This window comes from Abramis brama (genome assembly GCF_963993115.1).
Source record: "Abramis brama genome assembly, chromosome: 15".
Classification (NCBI taxonomy): Eukaryota; Metazoa; Chordata; class Actinopteri; order Cypriniformes; family Leuciscidae; genus Abramis; species Abramis brama.
In genome coordinates, this window is record NC_139977.1 from 15,035,116 (window position 1) to 15,051,279 (window position 16,164).

The window sequence follows — 16,164 nt, forward strand, 5'->3', positions numbered from 1 at the left end:
GCAGAATTAATTGTTAACCCCGGGTAAATTATGAGAATTGTGAAATGTGAAGCAAGATAACCAAGGATTCTGTTTACCCCGGGTTTAGAATGATCCAAGGTTAACTATTTCAAGTATGAAAAGCCCTTTGGTGTGGTCCTCAAGGCTTTGTTGCTCCTGCTCTGGAGAGAAGTTGGACAGCTGGTAAGTCCGTAATAATCACAAATTGCTGGTCTTTAAACACAATATTCACTATATAGACTTTAATTAACTGACACCTAGAAGAATACAGGAACAGGAATGATAGACACTAACCTAACATGCAACGTTACAGAGGGTGATTAAATTATGACTATGCCTTAGAATGAGCTATTCCATTAATATCTTGTTTATTTGTCATGGTCCACACTCTGACATTATCCCATTGATGGATTGGACAGTAATACATTAAGTGTTGTCTCTCCATCGTCATTAGTGTCATTACACCCAACCACCCACACGCCTCTCTTTCATCATATGTGTTTTTTTTTACACTATATAAACAGCTTTCTAATAGCCTCCTGTGTTATGTCAGAGTTTGGCTTCCTATGGGCCTCATGCCGGAGAAGGACTGCACTGCACTTCTTCACTGTCTCATGGACTCAGCTCTAACTGTAATACTTTGTTTTCTCTCTCTCTCTCTCTCTCTCTCTCTCTCTCTCTCTCTCTCCCTGAACGTCTGTTTTCTCTCTTGCACACAATTACTTTGTCTCAATTCTACCTCTCTTAGTTCTCATCTTGAATTTAAAGCATTGAGACTTTTGCTCTGTTCCAAAACCTACGGAGGCAGCATTTTTGAAATGTGAAGACTGTTCCGTGATTTTTTGTGTCCTAAAATACCCATTAAGGCAGCGTTATATGAATCCTTAGAAATCAATGGCGACGAGGTGAGAGAAATGTCAAATTCGATATTGAACTAAAAAGCATCAAAATGTTATGTAATTAAAAAAGTTATTTATTTACCCAACATTTCAAAATGCTATGTATACTTATGCTTAAAGGATTATTGCACTATTAGCTTAGCAAAATGCTAACGTCTGCCTATGAAGAGAGTGTGATGTTTCATGACAGTTAGGATGCTGTCTTAAAAGGCGCCTGCCTGTGTTGGTTCCTTTGTGAAAAAGAAGTGTGCATAGTTATATTGAAAGTGCACTTGAAAATTCAATAATTTATTGTCATATATACGGGGAAACAATCATTTCACCATCAAATTAAATTCTTATTCTGCAAATCCTCCTACAACCAAAAACATAAATTATGGTCTGGACCAAAAAGATGCGACAGCACAGACTACAGTCGATTTCAAACTAGCATGTGCGTTCTGCGCCTGTATATACGCAGATATACAAAACGTAAACAAAGCAGCGCTTTCTTACCATTTTGAATATCAGTTATGTTCATCTTAATTTTAAGCAGCTGATGTTGTTATGAATATATTTGTGTTTTGGAATGCTCGGGTAGGATAACAACATTAGATCAGCCTTCTGTCTGTGCCGTCTTGACTTAATGGCTCTCTATCATCACTTTCGTTTTAATTCTCGTGCACTGACTCATTCGCTTAACTGAACATTCAATCAGAGTTCTTGACACTGATTCAGCTTGCTTGCAAACTGCTGCCGACATGAGCCCGGCGAGAGCTGAAGTGTAGAACACACCACAAAAACTAGCTTGACAGACACTTGCCGACGACCCACCGTCGGCTCTGTGTGTTCCAGCCTATAGAAGCATCTGAGAATCCAGCCGGACATGCCGAATTTCCTCAACCCTCTCAAAAAGTGCAAACGCTGACTATGATTTCATGACCAGTTGTGTGGTGTTGTGAGACCAGCTGAGATCCTCAGTTACATGAACTCCCAGGAATCTGAAGCTGCTCACTCTCTCCACCTCCGTCTTACCAATGTGTAACTTTGAGTGCTGTTCCCTTTTTCCGTACATCGACAATCATCTCCTTTGTTTTGTAAATGTTTAGGTAGAGATTGTTATCCTGGTACCATGACAATCATGACAATGCAAGAGTCAAACCCTCTGTAAAGTCTACTCCAGCACATCCCAAAAATGTTCTCAAGTTTTTGGGATATGCTGGAGTAGACTTTACAGAGGGTTTGACTCTTGCATTGTCAATGCAAGATCCCCTCCTGTTATCAGTCCATTGACTGTTGTGTCATCAGCGAATTTAATGATGCTGTTGTTGTTCTGGGAGGCCACACATTCATGGGTGAACAGTGTTTATAGAAAAGGGCTTAGCACACAGCCCTGTGGAATTCCCGTGTTTATGGTTATTGTCCTGAATGTGTAATTCCCAATTCTGACAGTCTGGGGTCTGCTCGTTAGAAAGTTCAGAACCCAGTAACAGAGGGTGTATGGCACACCAAGGGTATCAAGCTTATTGATGAACTTTGATGGTATCACTGTATTGAATGATGAACTATAATCAACGAACAGCATTCGAACGTAACTGTCTTTGTTTTCCAGATGAGAAGGGCAGTGTGTTTTGTTGTGGGTCAAAAACGTTAATTTAATTACAATTTTAACTATACATAACATATTATAATACATTTAAGTAAATTTCTGTAATAAGTACTTTTTTTTTTAGAAGTATGCTATAGTGTACTTTTTTTTACAAGCTGTATGGACTGCGGAGCAAGGCAGTTTGCTAAGTTTAGAGTAGAGCTTTTGTCTTAAATGTCATGATTGAATGATGAACTGTTTCCCCTCTGTGATACCTCAGTTCAAATTGGAACTTCCAAATTGACACTCATTGTATTTTCTCCTGGCTGTGGATTGGGTGTAAATGAAAAATATTTCTCACTCTTTGAAGTGAAGACGGTAATTTGCTAGACGGTGGGGCATTGAAATACCTTGTGAAAATATCTTGGCTATCAATTCCTGTTAAATTTGACAACAAGAAAAGTTATGTTACAGCCAAAGTGGCGAGGTGGAGCCAAGAAAACTAGAAGCCGTAATGGCAATAGAATAGCTACAGTGCTCTTTGTTTTGTAGCTGTCAGAGTCAAACAAATATCAGCTCTATAAGCAATCACACACATACAGAGGGTTACGGATTTCTTATTGGACTGGGAGGGTGGCCAGTTCCCACACATTCATGCACATACAAACACAGATAATGCTTCTGAATCTTCTCATTAACTCTCTATTTTGGCAGATAGTGACACTTCAGACCGGCTGATGTCCACCCAACTACAGTTTCGCTGGTATGGAGGTCTTAGATGAAGTTGGATGGTGCAGCTGGCCTGGCTTGTTCTGTTGGAGGTTTTGTGTTGTATTTTTTTTTTTTGCTTAGACTGTAACAAATCAGAAAATGTTACTATAGATTGTTCATTTGAAACCATTAGAGGCTAACTGTGTGTGCTCGAGAGGGCCAAAAGATAGGAATTAGCCATAGTTTCTCCATGAGGAAAGAGGGGCTTTGGTTTTGATGACGGGTTCCATTTTAGATTACAGGATCTGGAGATGTCCCAAAGGAGTCCAAATGGAAAGAATTAGTCGGTTGGAACGCAGACATGTTCGATTGTCCTCTAAAACTGTATAGTGACTAGTTTTTCCAAGTAGTCGGTTAGCCTCAGTTCCTGTATGTATGAAGTATGAAAATGTGGTTTTTGGTAAAATGTTATTGGAAACAATGCATTGTGCTCAGACTCTGAACAAGAATTTTTCAAAGGTGCTCAGATTTTTCTTTTACATCTGCCCACTTAAACAGGAAGGGTCCATCTGACTGAATGATTGACGTAAGGGTAATTTATGTATACATCTACACTAACTTTTGTTACATATACATTTGTTCATCGACTAAAACAAAATGCTCTGAAAAGGATCCCAAAAATATTGTTTCTCTTTGTTGCATCTTTTTCTCTCTGTTTTGGCCATCTGTCCACACACATTTTTATCCTGCGAAAATGGAGCTTTTTGAAGACACTCTACCAAGAGGATGCATTAAAAAAAAATAAAAAAAATAAAAAAAAAAAAATAAATATATATATATATATATATATATATATATATATATATATATATATAAATTACATTTTAAGAAATAAACTGTAGTTTTTCTTCTTTCAAAACATTAACAACTTACTGACCCCAGACTTTTGAACAATAACGTGTGTATTTTTTTTTTACTTCAATCTTAAGCTATCTTGTGCATTATTGCTTTTCAAGTAAATTGATATTGTTTTACATATGTTTTGATATTTTTATTGGTAAATAAGGAAAAAATACTTTGCAGAGTGTATAACATGTTATGCAGATCATGCATTATACTATTAATTGCTTCTTTAACCTCCAGTGACACTGTCATTTCCATTTGCAATAGAGACGACACACTGTTTTGAGTGGATTTTAGGAGAGGACAAAAGTATATGCGAGTCTGTTTTGTTTTTACATCAGCACTTTCAGTCAATGTAGACCAACGGCAACGGCAGCCCTTCATGCAGTGGTGTCGATTTATGCAGCGCACAGGCATTTCCTTCGTAATGAACCCTCGGGGGAAGCAGGACGGAGTGAGGGAGGTGGCGGGACCACTCGCTGTGTAATATTTCCTGGGAGACCAAGCTAAACGACTAGCTCAGCGGCCTGCACTCTGCCGGGCTTCAGTATTGTGATGACTGAGGGGGCTCCGGCGTGACTTTAACAGCCCTGTTTGAAGTTCACATTTGATATTCCTCCACATCAGAGAAGAGGTCTAACATTGCTATTCAATTCGTGCTCTCATTGGGGCTGTCTAATTTGCTATGGAAGCAAAGGGAAAAGACCCTGTGCTCTGGCAGGGAAAAGCCAATAAGTCGTAGGGATTGCGACGTGTCCTACAATCGATTAGCTCTGTGTGACTAAAGCCTTGTAGACTCTCTCTCTCTCTCTCATTACGTTCTCAGCACCCCTGGCAGTGGATGCGGCTCGTCGCTCAGAGCCAACGAATCTCAACTAGAGACAGTGAGATCGGAACATGAGCTGTCAAGTGTGTCTGTCAGTGAGTTTGTTCACTCTGGCAGAGAGATTCATATTGATCTTTGCTCGCGGTTTGGATTTCCCTCTTTGCCCTCATAGACTATTCTCACCGTCATCTTTAACTGCACAAACAAGACGATCTCATGTTTGCTCCCTTAAAGCAGCGAATTGTTCTGAAACATTAGCGAGAGTTTGTTTTTGCTTATGACAGGCAATGTCACAGAGTTTTAGAGATGGTCAGGGCCAGAACACACGAGTTAGTAGCAGAAAAGGGATGGATCGATTCAGAGATCAGGTTGCCCGAGGGTTTCTTCTAAAGCTGATGAAAACATGATATAGCAGGCTTACAGAAATAGCCTTTATAGCTGATTCGCTTAATGGACTTGATGTGCAAGCTTTGTGCTGTACCTGCCTTTGAAATTCCTAATCTCTACCTCTCTTTCTCTTTCTCTCTTTCAAACCTGTCAGGCGGGGATGATCCGTGCAGGTCAAGAGGAGTTTTTTATCGAGCCACTGGAGAGAGGAGGCGACATGACAGGAGAGGAGGAAGGAGGACCCGGGCGTCATCACATCGTCTACCGCTCCTCTGACATCAAGAAGCCGCCCGTCAATCAACCCGCTGACTTTCACCCCAGAGGTCAGATCACCTTTATGACACCAGCTCTTCATGGAGTGCTGCAGCGAGTCCTTCACATGCATGCTGATGACTAGGGAGGGATGCTGAGGTTCAATTTCAATGCTGGTTTGGTGCCGGTTTGGCTTTGTTTTTCTGATGAAACTGGTTGGCCAAGGGAGGATTGATGGTAAAGTTAGCAGGGCTCAGCAGTAAGGCATTTTCTTCTTGCCTGGTCAACCCAGTAGTTCAAATTTCTACTTGCTTTACCAGCAGTTTCTCTGTGCCCACCATAAAAGGATTATAAATACATTCATTTTAATGTACATTCATTTTAATTAACTTTAACAGCTCACTGACCCCCTCCTTCCTCCCCAATTGCTGAGAGGTTTTAGTTTAAATAAACTAAATCCCTGCCAGAATAGGCACTGGAATAAACCAAATCTACAACATCTAGGCTATGTACTGTATATAGACACTACACAGTTATGAAATTCCATAAATTTATAAACACTTTTGCTGTAAAATAATGGCATACATGGCAAAACATTACTGATTGGTTTGTAAGTTTCAATCCATTCTTATTGATGCTACCAAGACTCAGATCATTCTCAAATCTCAAATCATTATTGCAATTTCGACAAAACCTCACTGATAAAAATGATTTTGTGGTGAAGTAAATACTACAGAAAAAAACAATGTAATTTTCATGAAAAAGTTAGTTAAAAAAAGTTGATAAACAAGAATTTGCTATTAAATCTCTGAGAAAAACAAATGTTTAAGTGTACAAGGCATAAAAACGTATGTACATGGCTGCACTGGCCCTTTCACTTTGACCCAGATATGAACGGGGTAAGATAAAATATTTGGCATGATTGTTAAAATAATGTGTGAAGCACATTACATTTTAAAGCATGTTAAATGTAACCCTTTTAGCAATACTGCTTAGGCTGTATCCATTTGAACTAGATTACAATCAGAGCTTCACTGTCTATCAAAGCTAAAAGCCAAGTCTCGTAGTGTAAAATATAGTTTCTTTAAAAACTGACAATTCAGGTGAGTAAATAATGTAATGTTTTTTGGTTGAACTATTCCTTACTAAATCAGGATACAGTACGTGGATGAAGTAAAGAAAGTTCTCCAGGGCTGAGTCATTGCCCAGGCTGTTCGTACGTCCCTCCACCCCCTTCTTTGTCTCGCTCAGCATCCCGTGTGAGGAGAGGAGCAGTAGAGTGACTGGATAGTCATAAACTTCTCTAAAAAGGATTCACATGTCACTTTGAGTTTGAGCGGTCGAGTTCAGCCGGGGGATATGGAGAGGCTCGACATGTGTCACAGTCCCTTCACGTTTTCATTTTTCTTCTCAGCCTTGTTGTTTCAGAGGGCTGCATGAATTGCTTAACTGCAGTGCTGCATAACAGAACCCTGTCTTGACCATTTGACAGAAATTCTTTCTTATCATTTTTAAAGGAATTTGGGATTAGCACTGTAATCATTTCCAGTGTATGTACTGTGTAAGCAATTTACTTTTATTTTATTACAATATTGCATTATGCATCATAAAAAGTAAAGGCCCATTCACATCAATAATGAAAACTGTATTGGTGTTTACACCAATGGACGATAATGTTATATGATAATTTTGTTATATTGAAAGTAGAATGGTTTTTGATTGGCTATCATTCATCGACTAAAACAAAATGCTCTGAAAGGGATCCCAACAATATAGTTTATCTTTGTCGTTATTGTTATGGTTGTGGTGAGGACTTCACTTTTTCACATTTTTTATGGTCATAGTTAATATTTTAGGTACCTTGAATGGGCCTTAACTAATTACATTTACATAATTACTTTTTATGGAAGTAATACTTTAAGTTGCTTTTATGTTACTTTTTATTATTATTGGCTGATTGAGAGTCTCTCTTGTTGGCTTTTTTTTTTTTTTTTTTTATCAACTAGGGTGAATTCAAGTTGATTGGGAAACCTTTTCCAAGTCATCTCAATGGCAAAAAGTGTCCCAATCACCCTGAATTCATCCCTACTATTCAAAAATGTGGGGTTGTTACAATATTGTAATGTTTTTGAACCTAGGAGGCATTTATGTGATCAAAAATACAGTACAGGCAATATTATTGTGAAAAATTATTTCAATTTAAAACATCTGTTTTCTATTTTTATATATTTTTAAATAAATTAAAATTTTCAGCAGCAAGTACTAAATATTTCGTATTAATATCAATGTTTAAAACAGTTGTTGCTGCTTAATATTTTTGTGGAAACTGATTGATGAATAGAATGTTCAAAAGAACGTTTATTTGAACTAGAAATCATTTGTAAAATTATACGTTAATGTCTCTGATGTTGTCACGGTGACACAACCATCTATCAGCCCATCGTCACCAGATCAGCACTCTCTGCCCACTCGTTCACTCTCCCCGGACTACTGATTCAACGCACCTGCACCTCCTCATCAACCTGCACTATATATACCACACACATCCTGCACACCATTGTCTGGTCTCTTCTAACAACGTACAGACTCATCTCTTGCTACAACTCCCGTTACCAGCCTGAGACTAACCTGCCTGACTACCTGTCTTCGGATGACCGTCTTCTGTCTTCTGTCGTCTGATCCTGAGCCGTTATGTGTGTTCAGCCTGTACCATCCTTCAACCACCTGCACCTGTGATCATCATATTCCACCCAGCTAAGTCACAGTGCAACTGCTTGAACTTCACATTCACCCTTCCATTGACCAGTGTTTGTTCCCCTGTCTGTTCTCTTCCGTTATGTGACAGAAGACCAGACCACCAACGATGCAGAGTTCAACAAACCCAGGTGTTGATCACTCCAGCGATCACTTTCCGGATCTCGTTCAAGCAGTTCGCCAGTCACTTCCTCCATCTGCACCCGCTGCTTCACCTGCTGCCTCTGCCGGTCCCATGGCCATGGAGGAGTACATCAGGGAGGCATTAGAACAACGCTTCATCCATTCATCTACATCCCCTGCCGCTTCTAGCTTTTTCTTCGTGGCCAAGAAGGACGGAGGCTTACGGCCGTGCATCGATTACCGTCATCTGAACTCCCAAACAATTAAATACAGCTATCCCCCTCCTCTGGTTCCGGCAGCCCTGGAACAACTACGCTGAGCTCGTGTCTTCTCGAAGCTAGAACTGAGGAGTGCATATAACCTTATCTGCATTCGCCGAGGTGACGAATGGAAGACGGCATTCGTGACACCATCGGGGCACTACGAATACCGGGTTATGCCGTGTGGCCGGTCAAACTCTCCTTCAGTGTTCCAGGGTTATATGAATGAAGTCTGCCATGAGTTCCTCCAATGTTTCGTCATAGTCTACATAGACGACATCTTAATCTACTCAAGAAACCTGGTTGAACATCATTACCACGTCAAGCAGGTTCTCCAAAAAATTACGTGACCATCACCTCTACCTGAAGCTCGAAGATGCGAGTTCCACCACCCATCAGTCCAGTTCTTAGAGTATGTCATCGACCAACACGGCATCCAGATGGACCAGAGGAAGGTGGAAACCATCCAGAACTGGCCCCAACCCTGCAGTGTAAAGGAACTTCAACGTTTTCTCGGATTCGCTAACTTCTACCGACGCTTCATCCACAACTACAGTCTGATCAGCTCACCTCTCACCTCACTGCTCAAGGCCGGCCCAAGTCTCTGTCCTGGAACCAATCTGCCATCGAGGCCATTAAATCCCTCAAGAAAGCCTTCCAGTCCGCTCCGATCCTGGTTCACCCTGATCCGGATCTCCCATTCATTGTTGAGGTGGACATCTTAGCACTGGGGTCGGAGCGGTACTATTGCAGCAGCAGGGCGATCCTCCATCCATGTGCCTTCTTCTCCAAAAAGCCATCCCCGGCGGAGCAAAATTACGACATCGGCAATCACAAGCTCCTTGCCATCAAGCTGGCACTGAAAGAATGGAGACACTGGCTGGAGGGAGCAAATCACCGGTTTGAGATAATAACCGATCATCGGAACCTTGAGTATCTGCGCAAAGCCAAGCGCTTGAATCCTCTCGCTCTTACGTCATCGCTACTGGTGGCCGTCTATGAACCAGGACATCGATTCGTCAAGGCATGCTCAGTCTGCGCCATTACCAACACGCCACAGAGACTCCCCGAAGGGAAGCTGGTTCCACTCCCAATTCCTCATCGTCCATGGTCTCACCTGGGGATAGACTTTATGACCAACCTGCCTCCATCCGACCACCATACTTGTGTGTTCGTCATTGTTGACCGTTTCTCGAAGGCTTGCAAGTTGATCCCTCTGAAGGGCCTGCCTACTCTATTTGAGGCCGCCGAGAAGCTCTTCCTGAATGTTCTGTCATTTCGGTCTGCCTGAGGACATTGTATCAGACCAAGGCCCTCAATTCACCTCTCGGGTATGGCAAGCCTTCAAACTCCTAGGAGTCTGTCAGCCTCTCATCGGGATATCACCCCCAAACTAACGGCCAAACTGAGCGGAAGATCCAAGAGATCGGGAGGTACCTGCGGTCATACTGCCACCAGAACCAAGCCAGCTGGAGCCTGTCAGGCGAGCCGTCGGAGGTTCCAGCTGTCAATCATTGGTTCCAGCAGAGCAAGAGGGTGTGGGACTCAGCACACGTGCATCTCCAACGGGCAGTGCAGAGACACAAGAGACATGCTGACGCCTGCAGAACCGCGACCCTGCAGTACCAGCCTGGCCAGAAGGTATGGCTCTCGTCAAGGGACATCCGTCTCCGCCTGCCCTGCCGTAAGCTGAGTCCCTGTTACGTAGGTCCATTTATGGTGCAGAGGCAGCTTCAGTCTTCTGTCTTCTGTCGTCTGATCCTCTGATCCCGAGCTGTTGTGTGTGTTCAGCCTGTACCATCCTTCAACCACTTGCACCTGTGATCATTATATTCCACCCAGCTAAGTCACAGTGCAACTGCTTGAACTTCACATTCACCCTTCCACCGACCAGTGTTTGTTCCCTGCATCCTATTAATAAACTTTGTTTATATGATCACCTGTCTGTTCTCTTCCGTTGTGTGACAGATGTCACTTGATCAATTGAATGCATCATTGCTAAACAAGTGCATGGTAGTGCACTTTGCTTGCAATAACATCAATCAGTGTTTCCCAAATTCTTTGAATGCGGGGTAAATGAATGTATACAAGAATGAAAATAGTGAGGAACAAATTAATAAACCCATAACAGACCAAAGTCTCAAGTTTGCAGAGGTTTTTTTGACAAGATGTATGCTGGTTGTCTTGACACTGACAACTTGTTACTTTTAATTGTGTTTACAATTAAGATTCTAAAACGTTATTTCAAAGTGAAATGTGTATGGTCAGTATAAAGACTGAAGTCAGCAACTATTATAAGCGTTTTCTCTCACATTTCAGGCGATTGTTTCAACACAGCAGTTGTTTTTCTTCTTTTTTCCCCGAACACATCAAATTAAAGTCATAAATCAGTCATAACTCTCAGGGGTGTGTCCGTTTATCAGATTCAGCTTTATTCAGCTTTAACTTGAGTGGAAAGGTTACACGTGTGGCAGTAGGCTTGATGTTGAATTGCATTGTGGAAGTGCGGTTATGCCCAAGCCGGTACTAAAAATAACAGGACAATATATCTGTAAGTGAATCTCTGTGTCTTGAGCGAGCAGGTCTTTGGCGACATCAGCTGGAGCGCGTGTGTGCGTATGAGAAGCTGCTGCTCTCATTGAATTCCAGCAGAGACATGCTGGACTCAGGCAGCCAGTGTCTACGTGGCAAAGCTTGATGAGAGTTTAAGTTCTGCTTGGCAGACGTGCACAAATCAGAATTGCTGCAAAAAATGGTGGGAGGAGAGAAGGGTGAGAGGTTTTTTCCCTAAGTTTCATAATCAGATATTCTGGAAAAACTCCTCCGCTCTGTTTATATAATTTCTTTATAGTTTATTTGGTTTCGATAACTGCGTTAGAGGGTTTGTTTTGTGAATTACCATGAACTTGTATGGACCAGATTTGACCTTGACTTAGTCTTTGGCCTTCTAGATCTGTATTGACTCTATAATGATGTATCTCATGCTAACAGGGGATTAGATTGTGTATGAATGTCTTATTTTATTGCACTTTTTGGAAGTGTCTGCCAGTCTCAAGCCTTTATATGACTTTAGAAGCTGTGGCTCCACTCTTTCTAGAAAGCTCTTATTCTGTTCACTTACACAATCATAAAATGACTTCCTGCTACTGTAACCTGAGAAAGAGGTCAAACCTTCACAATACTGAATCATCAATACTTTGTGCTTTCTCTACAAACATTGCTTTTGGTATTTTGTTCACTGACCTATCAGAATAATGCAGGTGAATCCAGAGTTTCCCTCCGCTGTGGAACGTTTCCCATTTGAGGACAGCTGTTTTTCAAACTAAATGGCGGACATGCTAATTATTTAGCATGTTTCAATGCAAGTTGCAAGTGTAATTGGGTGGTTGACGTGACGCTACATTTTTGTGTTCATGGTGACAAATATAAATAAAAATGTATAATATTTCATTAAAATATCTGTTGTTATATAGAGTTTAATCTTCCAGAACTAATACATCTGTAATTAATGAGTATTATAATTCAAATATGTAAATATTTAGTTTTAAACATGACATTTGTCCACTGGCGTGACTGTCCGGGGTAGCGTTGCTTATCTTAAAACTACTGTAATTAAATGAAAAATAAGTCTAAATACATTAAAATACTTGAATAGATGTTATAGCGGTGTTAACTTAATGAAACTAAAGGTTATAAGTCATAAGGTCCCCATTTAAAATAATTGTGACGTATTACATTTTGTCCGCAAAACTGGTGTCCACCTGGTGTGACGCCATTCTGTAGATATAAAACGGGCATTAATTTGGGCACCCTATTACTGAGAGGGGCCCTTCTTCATCCAGGAAGTACAGTAGACCTCACTGGAGTACATGGACTGCCCACAAGGTGAGTTCTGTTTCAAATATTTTCATAATATTGCTATTTCCGTGCACTGTTGGAAATGGGATCCATTAATGCAGTCCTTTGGTGTGACATAATCTAAGTATTGATCTGAAAATTTTCATCAATTTATATTGATTGACTATTGAAAATAATGTAAACCTTAACACTGTTAGTCAGGACTGAAGACTGTCTCTCATATAGCTAGGCTGCAAACTGGCCTTGATCTTGAAAATGTCCACTGGTGTGACAGCACTGTCCTATAGTGTGACAGGAAATCAGCGTCACACTGGTGGAAATGGCTGTCACACCAGTGGATGTAAACATTATTTGTTCTTATAAAATAACCAAAATCGGACAGAAATCACACACACACAAACCAGATATATTTGAATCCTGCATTTATTAGCTTCTTGAATCAGATGAAGAGATGTGTTTAGTTGTGTTTGTAGCTCAGAATGAGCGTCATTGCATTAGAACAGCCTTATGGTCTGGTTGGTTCACGTGAGATGATTGACAGCTTTAGAAACTAATCATATCACGCTGATTTCATAGCTGACGCGAATCAGGAAGAGGAGAGTCATCGCTAGCTCAGTTAGCTGTTTTAAGCAGGGGGGCAGGGTTTCATAAAATATTGAAGCTTCCCAGGGCGCCGCCATTGATTAGCGGACCATCACCTGCTGTTAGCATTCCATTGACTCCCATTCATTTTGGCGTCACTTTGACAGCGAATAACCTTACATCTGAGGCGTTTAAAGACTCCATTTGTACATTATTTATTTCTAAAGAAACACGAAAATGTATAAAAGGCTCCATTACCTTGTAGCTTACGTTATGACCCCTTGTATCTTACGTTATGGCCCCTTGTATCTTACGTTATGGCCCCAACTGCATGGCCCCATGCAGTTTTTGTAAAAATAGGCTAACGATTGCGTCATAACCACGCGACTCTCTGTCGCACAGTAGAGAAATTACCGTATGGACAGGAGGAGAAGCTCACGGGCAATCGGGGGGATGTGGAGGCAGTGACAAAATAATTAATCAGCGGTCTTGTTTGCCATATTTCTCAGATTCCGCTGAAAACAGTGGTATCCAGTTTGTATACACTTCCTTGTTGCGTAATACCACTGCGTAAAAAGGCCAATGAAATCGATGTTTGTTAGGCAGATTCCATCATTTCTTCTGCTTTCTTCTGACTTTATTGTACAAAACACATTTGAACTTGAAGTTGTAACTTTATTTTAATGATTTTTTTTATTATTTGAACAAGAAATAATAAATGTGACTGTACAAAACAGGGGCATACCGATACTTTTTGTTGTCCAATGGTGTGACGAAATGTCCTGTGGTGTGACAGACTGAATTATAAGTGGAAAAGGCATTTAAATGCACAAATTTATGTAGAAGGTGTTGAATAGTATAATAATGATATCATCACTATGCACATATAAGGATGGAATGAAGCTTCATTAGGTTTTATACTAATTATAATGAATATAATCCAGACGTTTGGGTAAAGTCCCTATGTGTACATCTTATAGTGGGATAATAACATGATTGTGAATTTTTATTGGTTACTTTTGATGTGGGAATGTAATTAGGACAAATTGATAAGGATTGTGCATATTTGTCTGATCTGTCACACAATCTCTGAATTAAATATTAACATAAAAAATGTTGTCACACCGGTGGACAATATTTGGGACTACCACACAAAAAAGTTAATAAAATGCTAAATAAATAAGGAATTAGAAAGGGACACATTCAGTTTTGAGTTATTCACATATTAAGCAATATAAATCTAAGACATTTGACATACATTTTAGAAATATTTTTTTTTCCACTTTGGATTTGAGTTCACGTCAACCACCCAATTACGTATTTTGTCTAATACCAATAAGCCGATAATTAGGCCTATTTCCATGATTTCATTTTCACGGATGCAAAGCTAATATTAAAATGCTATACTATTTTGACTAAATAAATTAAAAATAAAACACTAAGATATGTTTTAAATGCAAACATTTTTCATTTGGGCATCACAACATTGTAATGTATATTACATCATAATGTTTACTCTAAATTACAGAATAAAGTACTTTAATTTTTCCATCATTGTTAAATGCAGAAGAAAAACAAAAATTGTACACTACAAGTTTAAAGTGTAAGTGTAAACATTTTGGACATTTTATTTGATACATTTCTTGATTTCTTATTCATATTTGCTAAATATGTGGATGCAAATCTGTCTATTGAAAGCAATAGGTCTCATAACAAATATAACTGAAGATGACCTTACATATAAAGGTGGAAAAATCTGAGCCTTTTTGCCTTGTCACTTGTCACTGCATTTGAGAAGAGTGTCGTTTCTGCACTTTTGTGACATTTCAGCCCACACATATCAAGCTGCAGCATACCAAATATGCCATAATGCCTCCAGATAGCCATCGAATACTATATAGGTCTGTGTGTGTGTGTCTGTATGTGTGTTCACAGCTTTAGAAAATGTGTGACAGCATGTGTTTTTCATTTAACGTTTTCCCAATCCCTGAAACAAAAACATTCCGGTTGTTCCATTGACTAATAGATGTTGGCTTGGTCTTACAGAAAGGAGGAGCACCGGCTTCCTCAAGTGCTGCAAATATCTCCATTTGTGCTGGGCCACCTTTGCAGCAGTGCAATGTCTTAAGAAGGAGAAAGGAGAGCTAATGAAGAATGATCTTTCCGTGCCTTCGAAATTCCGGCTTGTGAGATGAGCTAACTCAACAATGCTCTGATAACTGATGGTGCTTATGTGAATGAGACATTAACTTACAGATTACAGGGTTTATAGGTTTAAGATTGATAGCCAAGGTATAAATGTGATGAAGTACTCCTGAGAGATGATGGGAAAATCGAGGTAATTGATCTACGATTCACATTCATTTGTTTGTTGTGCTTGCACAACTAGTCATTTTAAGTTGACAATGTTGTAGAAAATGGCATATGTTTTTGGATGCTGGTTTGTTGATGTCAACCAGCAGATGTGAATCGGCAACCAATTTTACCTGAAGTCCTGAAATATATAAATATGAAGTATATATGAATGAAATCAACTTTATTTTCTAAAGCGCTTTATACAATATAGATTGTTTCAAAGCACCTTCACAATATAAACAAATTAAAATTCTGCTGTAAAGCAGCTCTAACAAGTCAATAGTGTCATTATTATTCAGCTCAAGTCAGTTCAGTATTGATTTAGTTCAGTTCCATAACTGTGTAAAATTCATCAGTTGTGCACATACTGTTTACAGTGTATTTGTTCACATACATGTATATGTGTGACAAACTCCTGTACACTCCACTGCACACTGAACAAGCAAAAGACACAAGAGAATAGTGTTTTACACGTTTCACATCTGTGTGTAGTTCGGTGTGTCATTATATGCTAATCATTTTATGTTTGTGTGTAGAGTTACTACACACAAATAGCATTTTTAGAAGAGTTCAAATAGTTTTGAATGAAGTGTTTACTATTGAGATGTGTGACGTTTTGCATCTTGTGTGCATGTTTTGTGGTTTTGTGTGTAGAGTTTAGAGAAAAGGAGCCATAGTTTCAAAAAC

The 16,164-nt window shown here is 39.9% G+C and overlaps 1 protein-coding gene across 1 annotated transcript in view; it reads left to right on the forward strand.

Annotated features, from left to right (window-relative positions):
* Positions 1-16,164, forward strand: part of adamts2a (ADAM metallopeptidase with thrombospondin type 1 motif, 2a) — a 64,214-nt gene that overhangs the window by 18,346 nt on the left and 29,704 nt on the right. Inside the window, exon 3 of the mRNA XM_084136940.1 lies at positions 5,448-5,616. Coding sequence (XP_083993066.1) covers positions 5,448-5,616 — 169 coding nt within the window. The remainder of the gene's footprint in view (positions 1-5,447; positions 5,617-16,164) is intronic.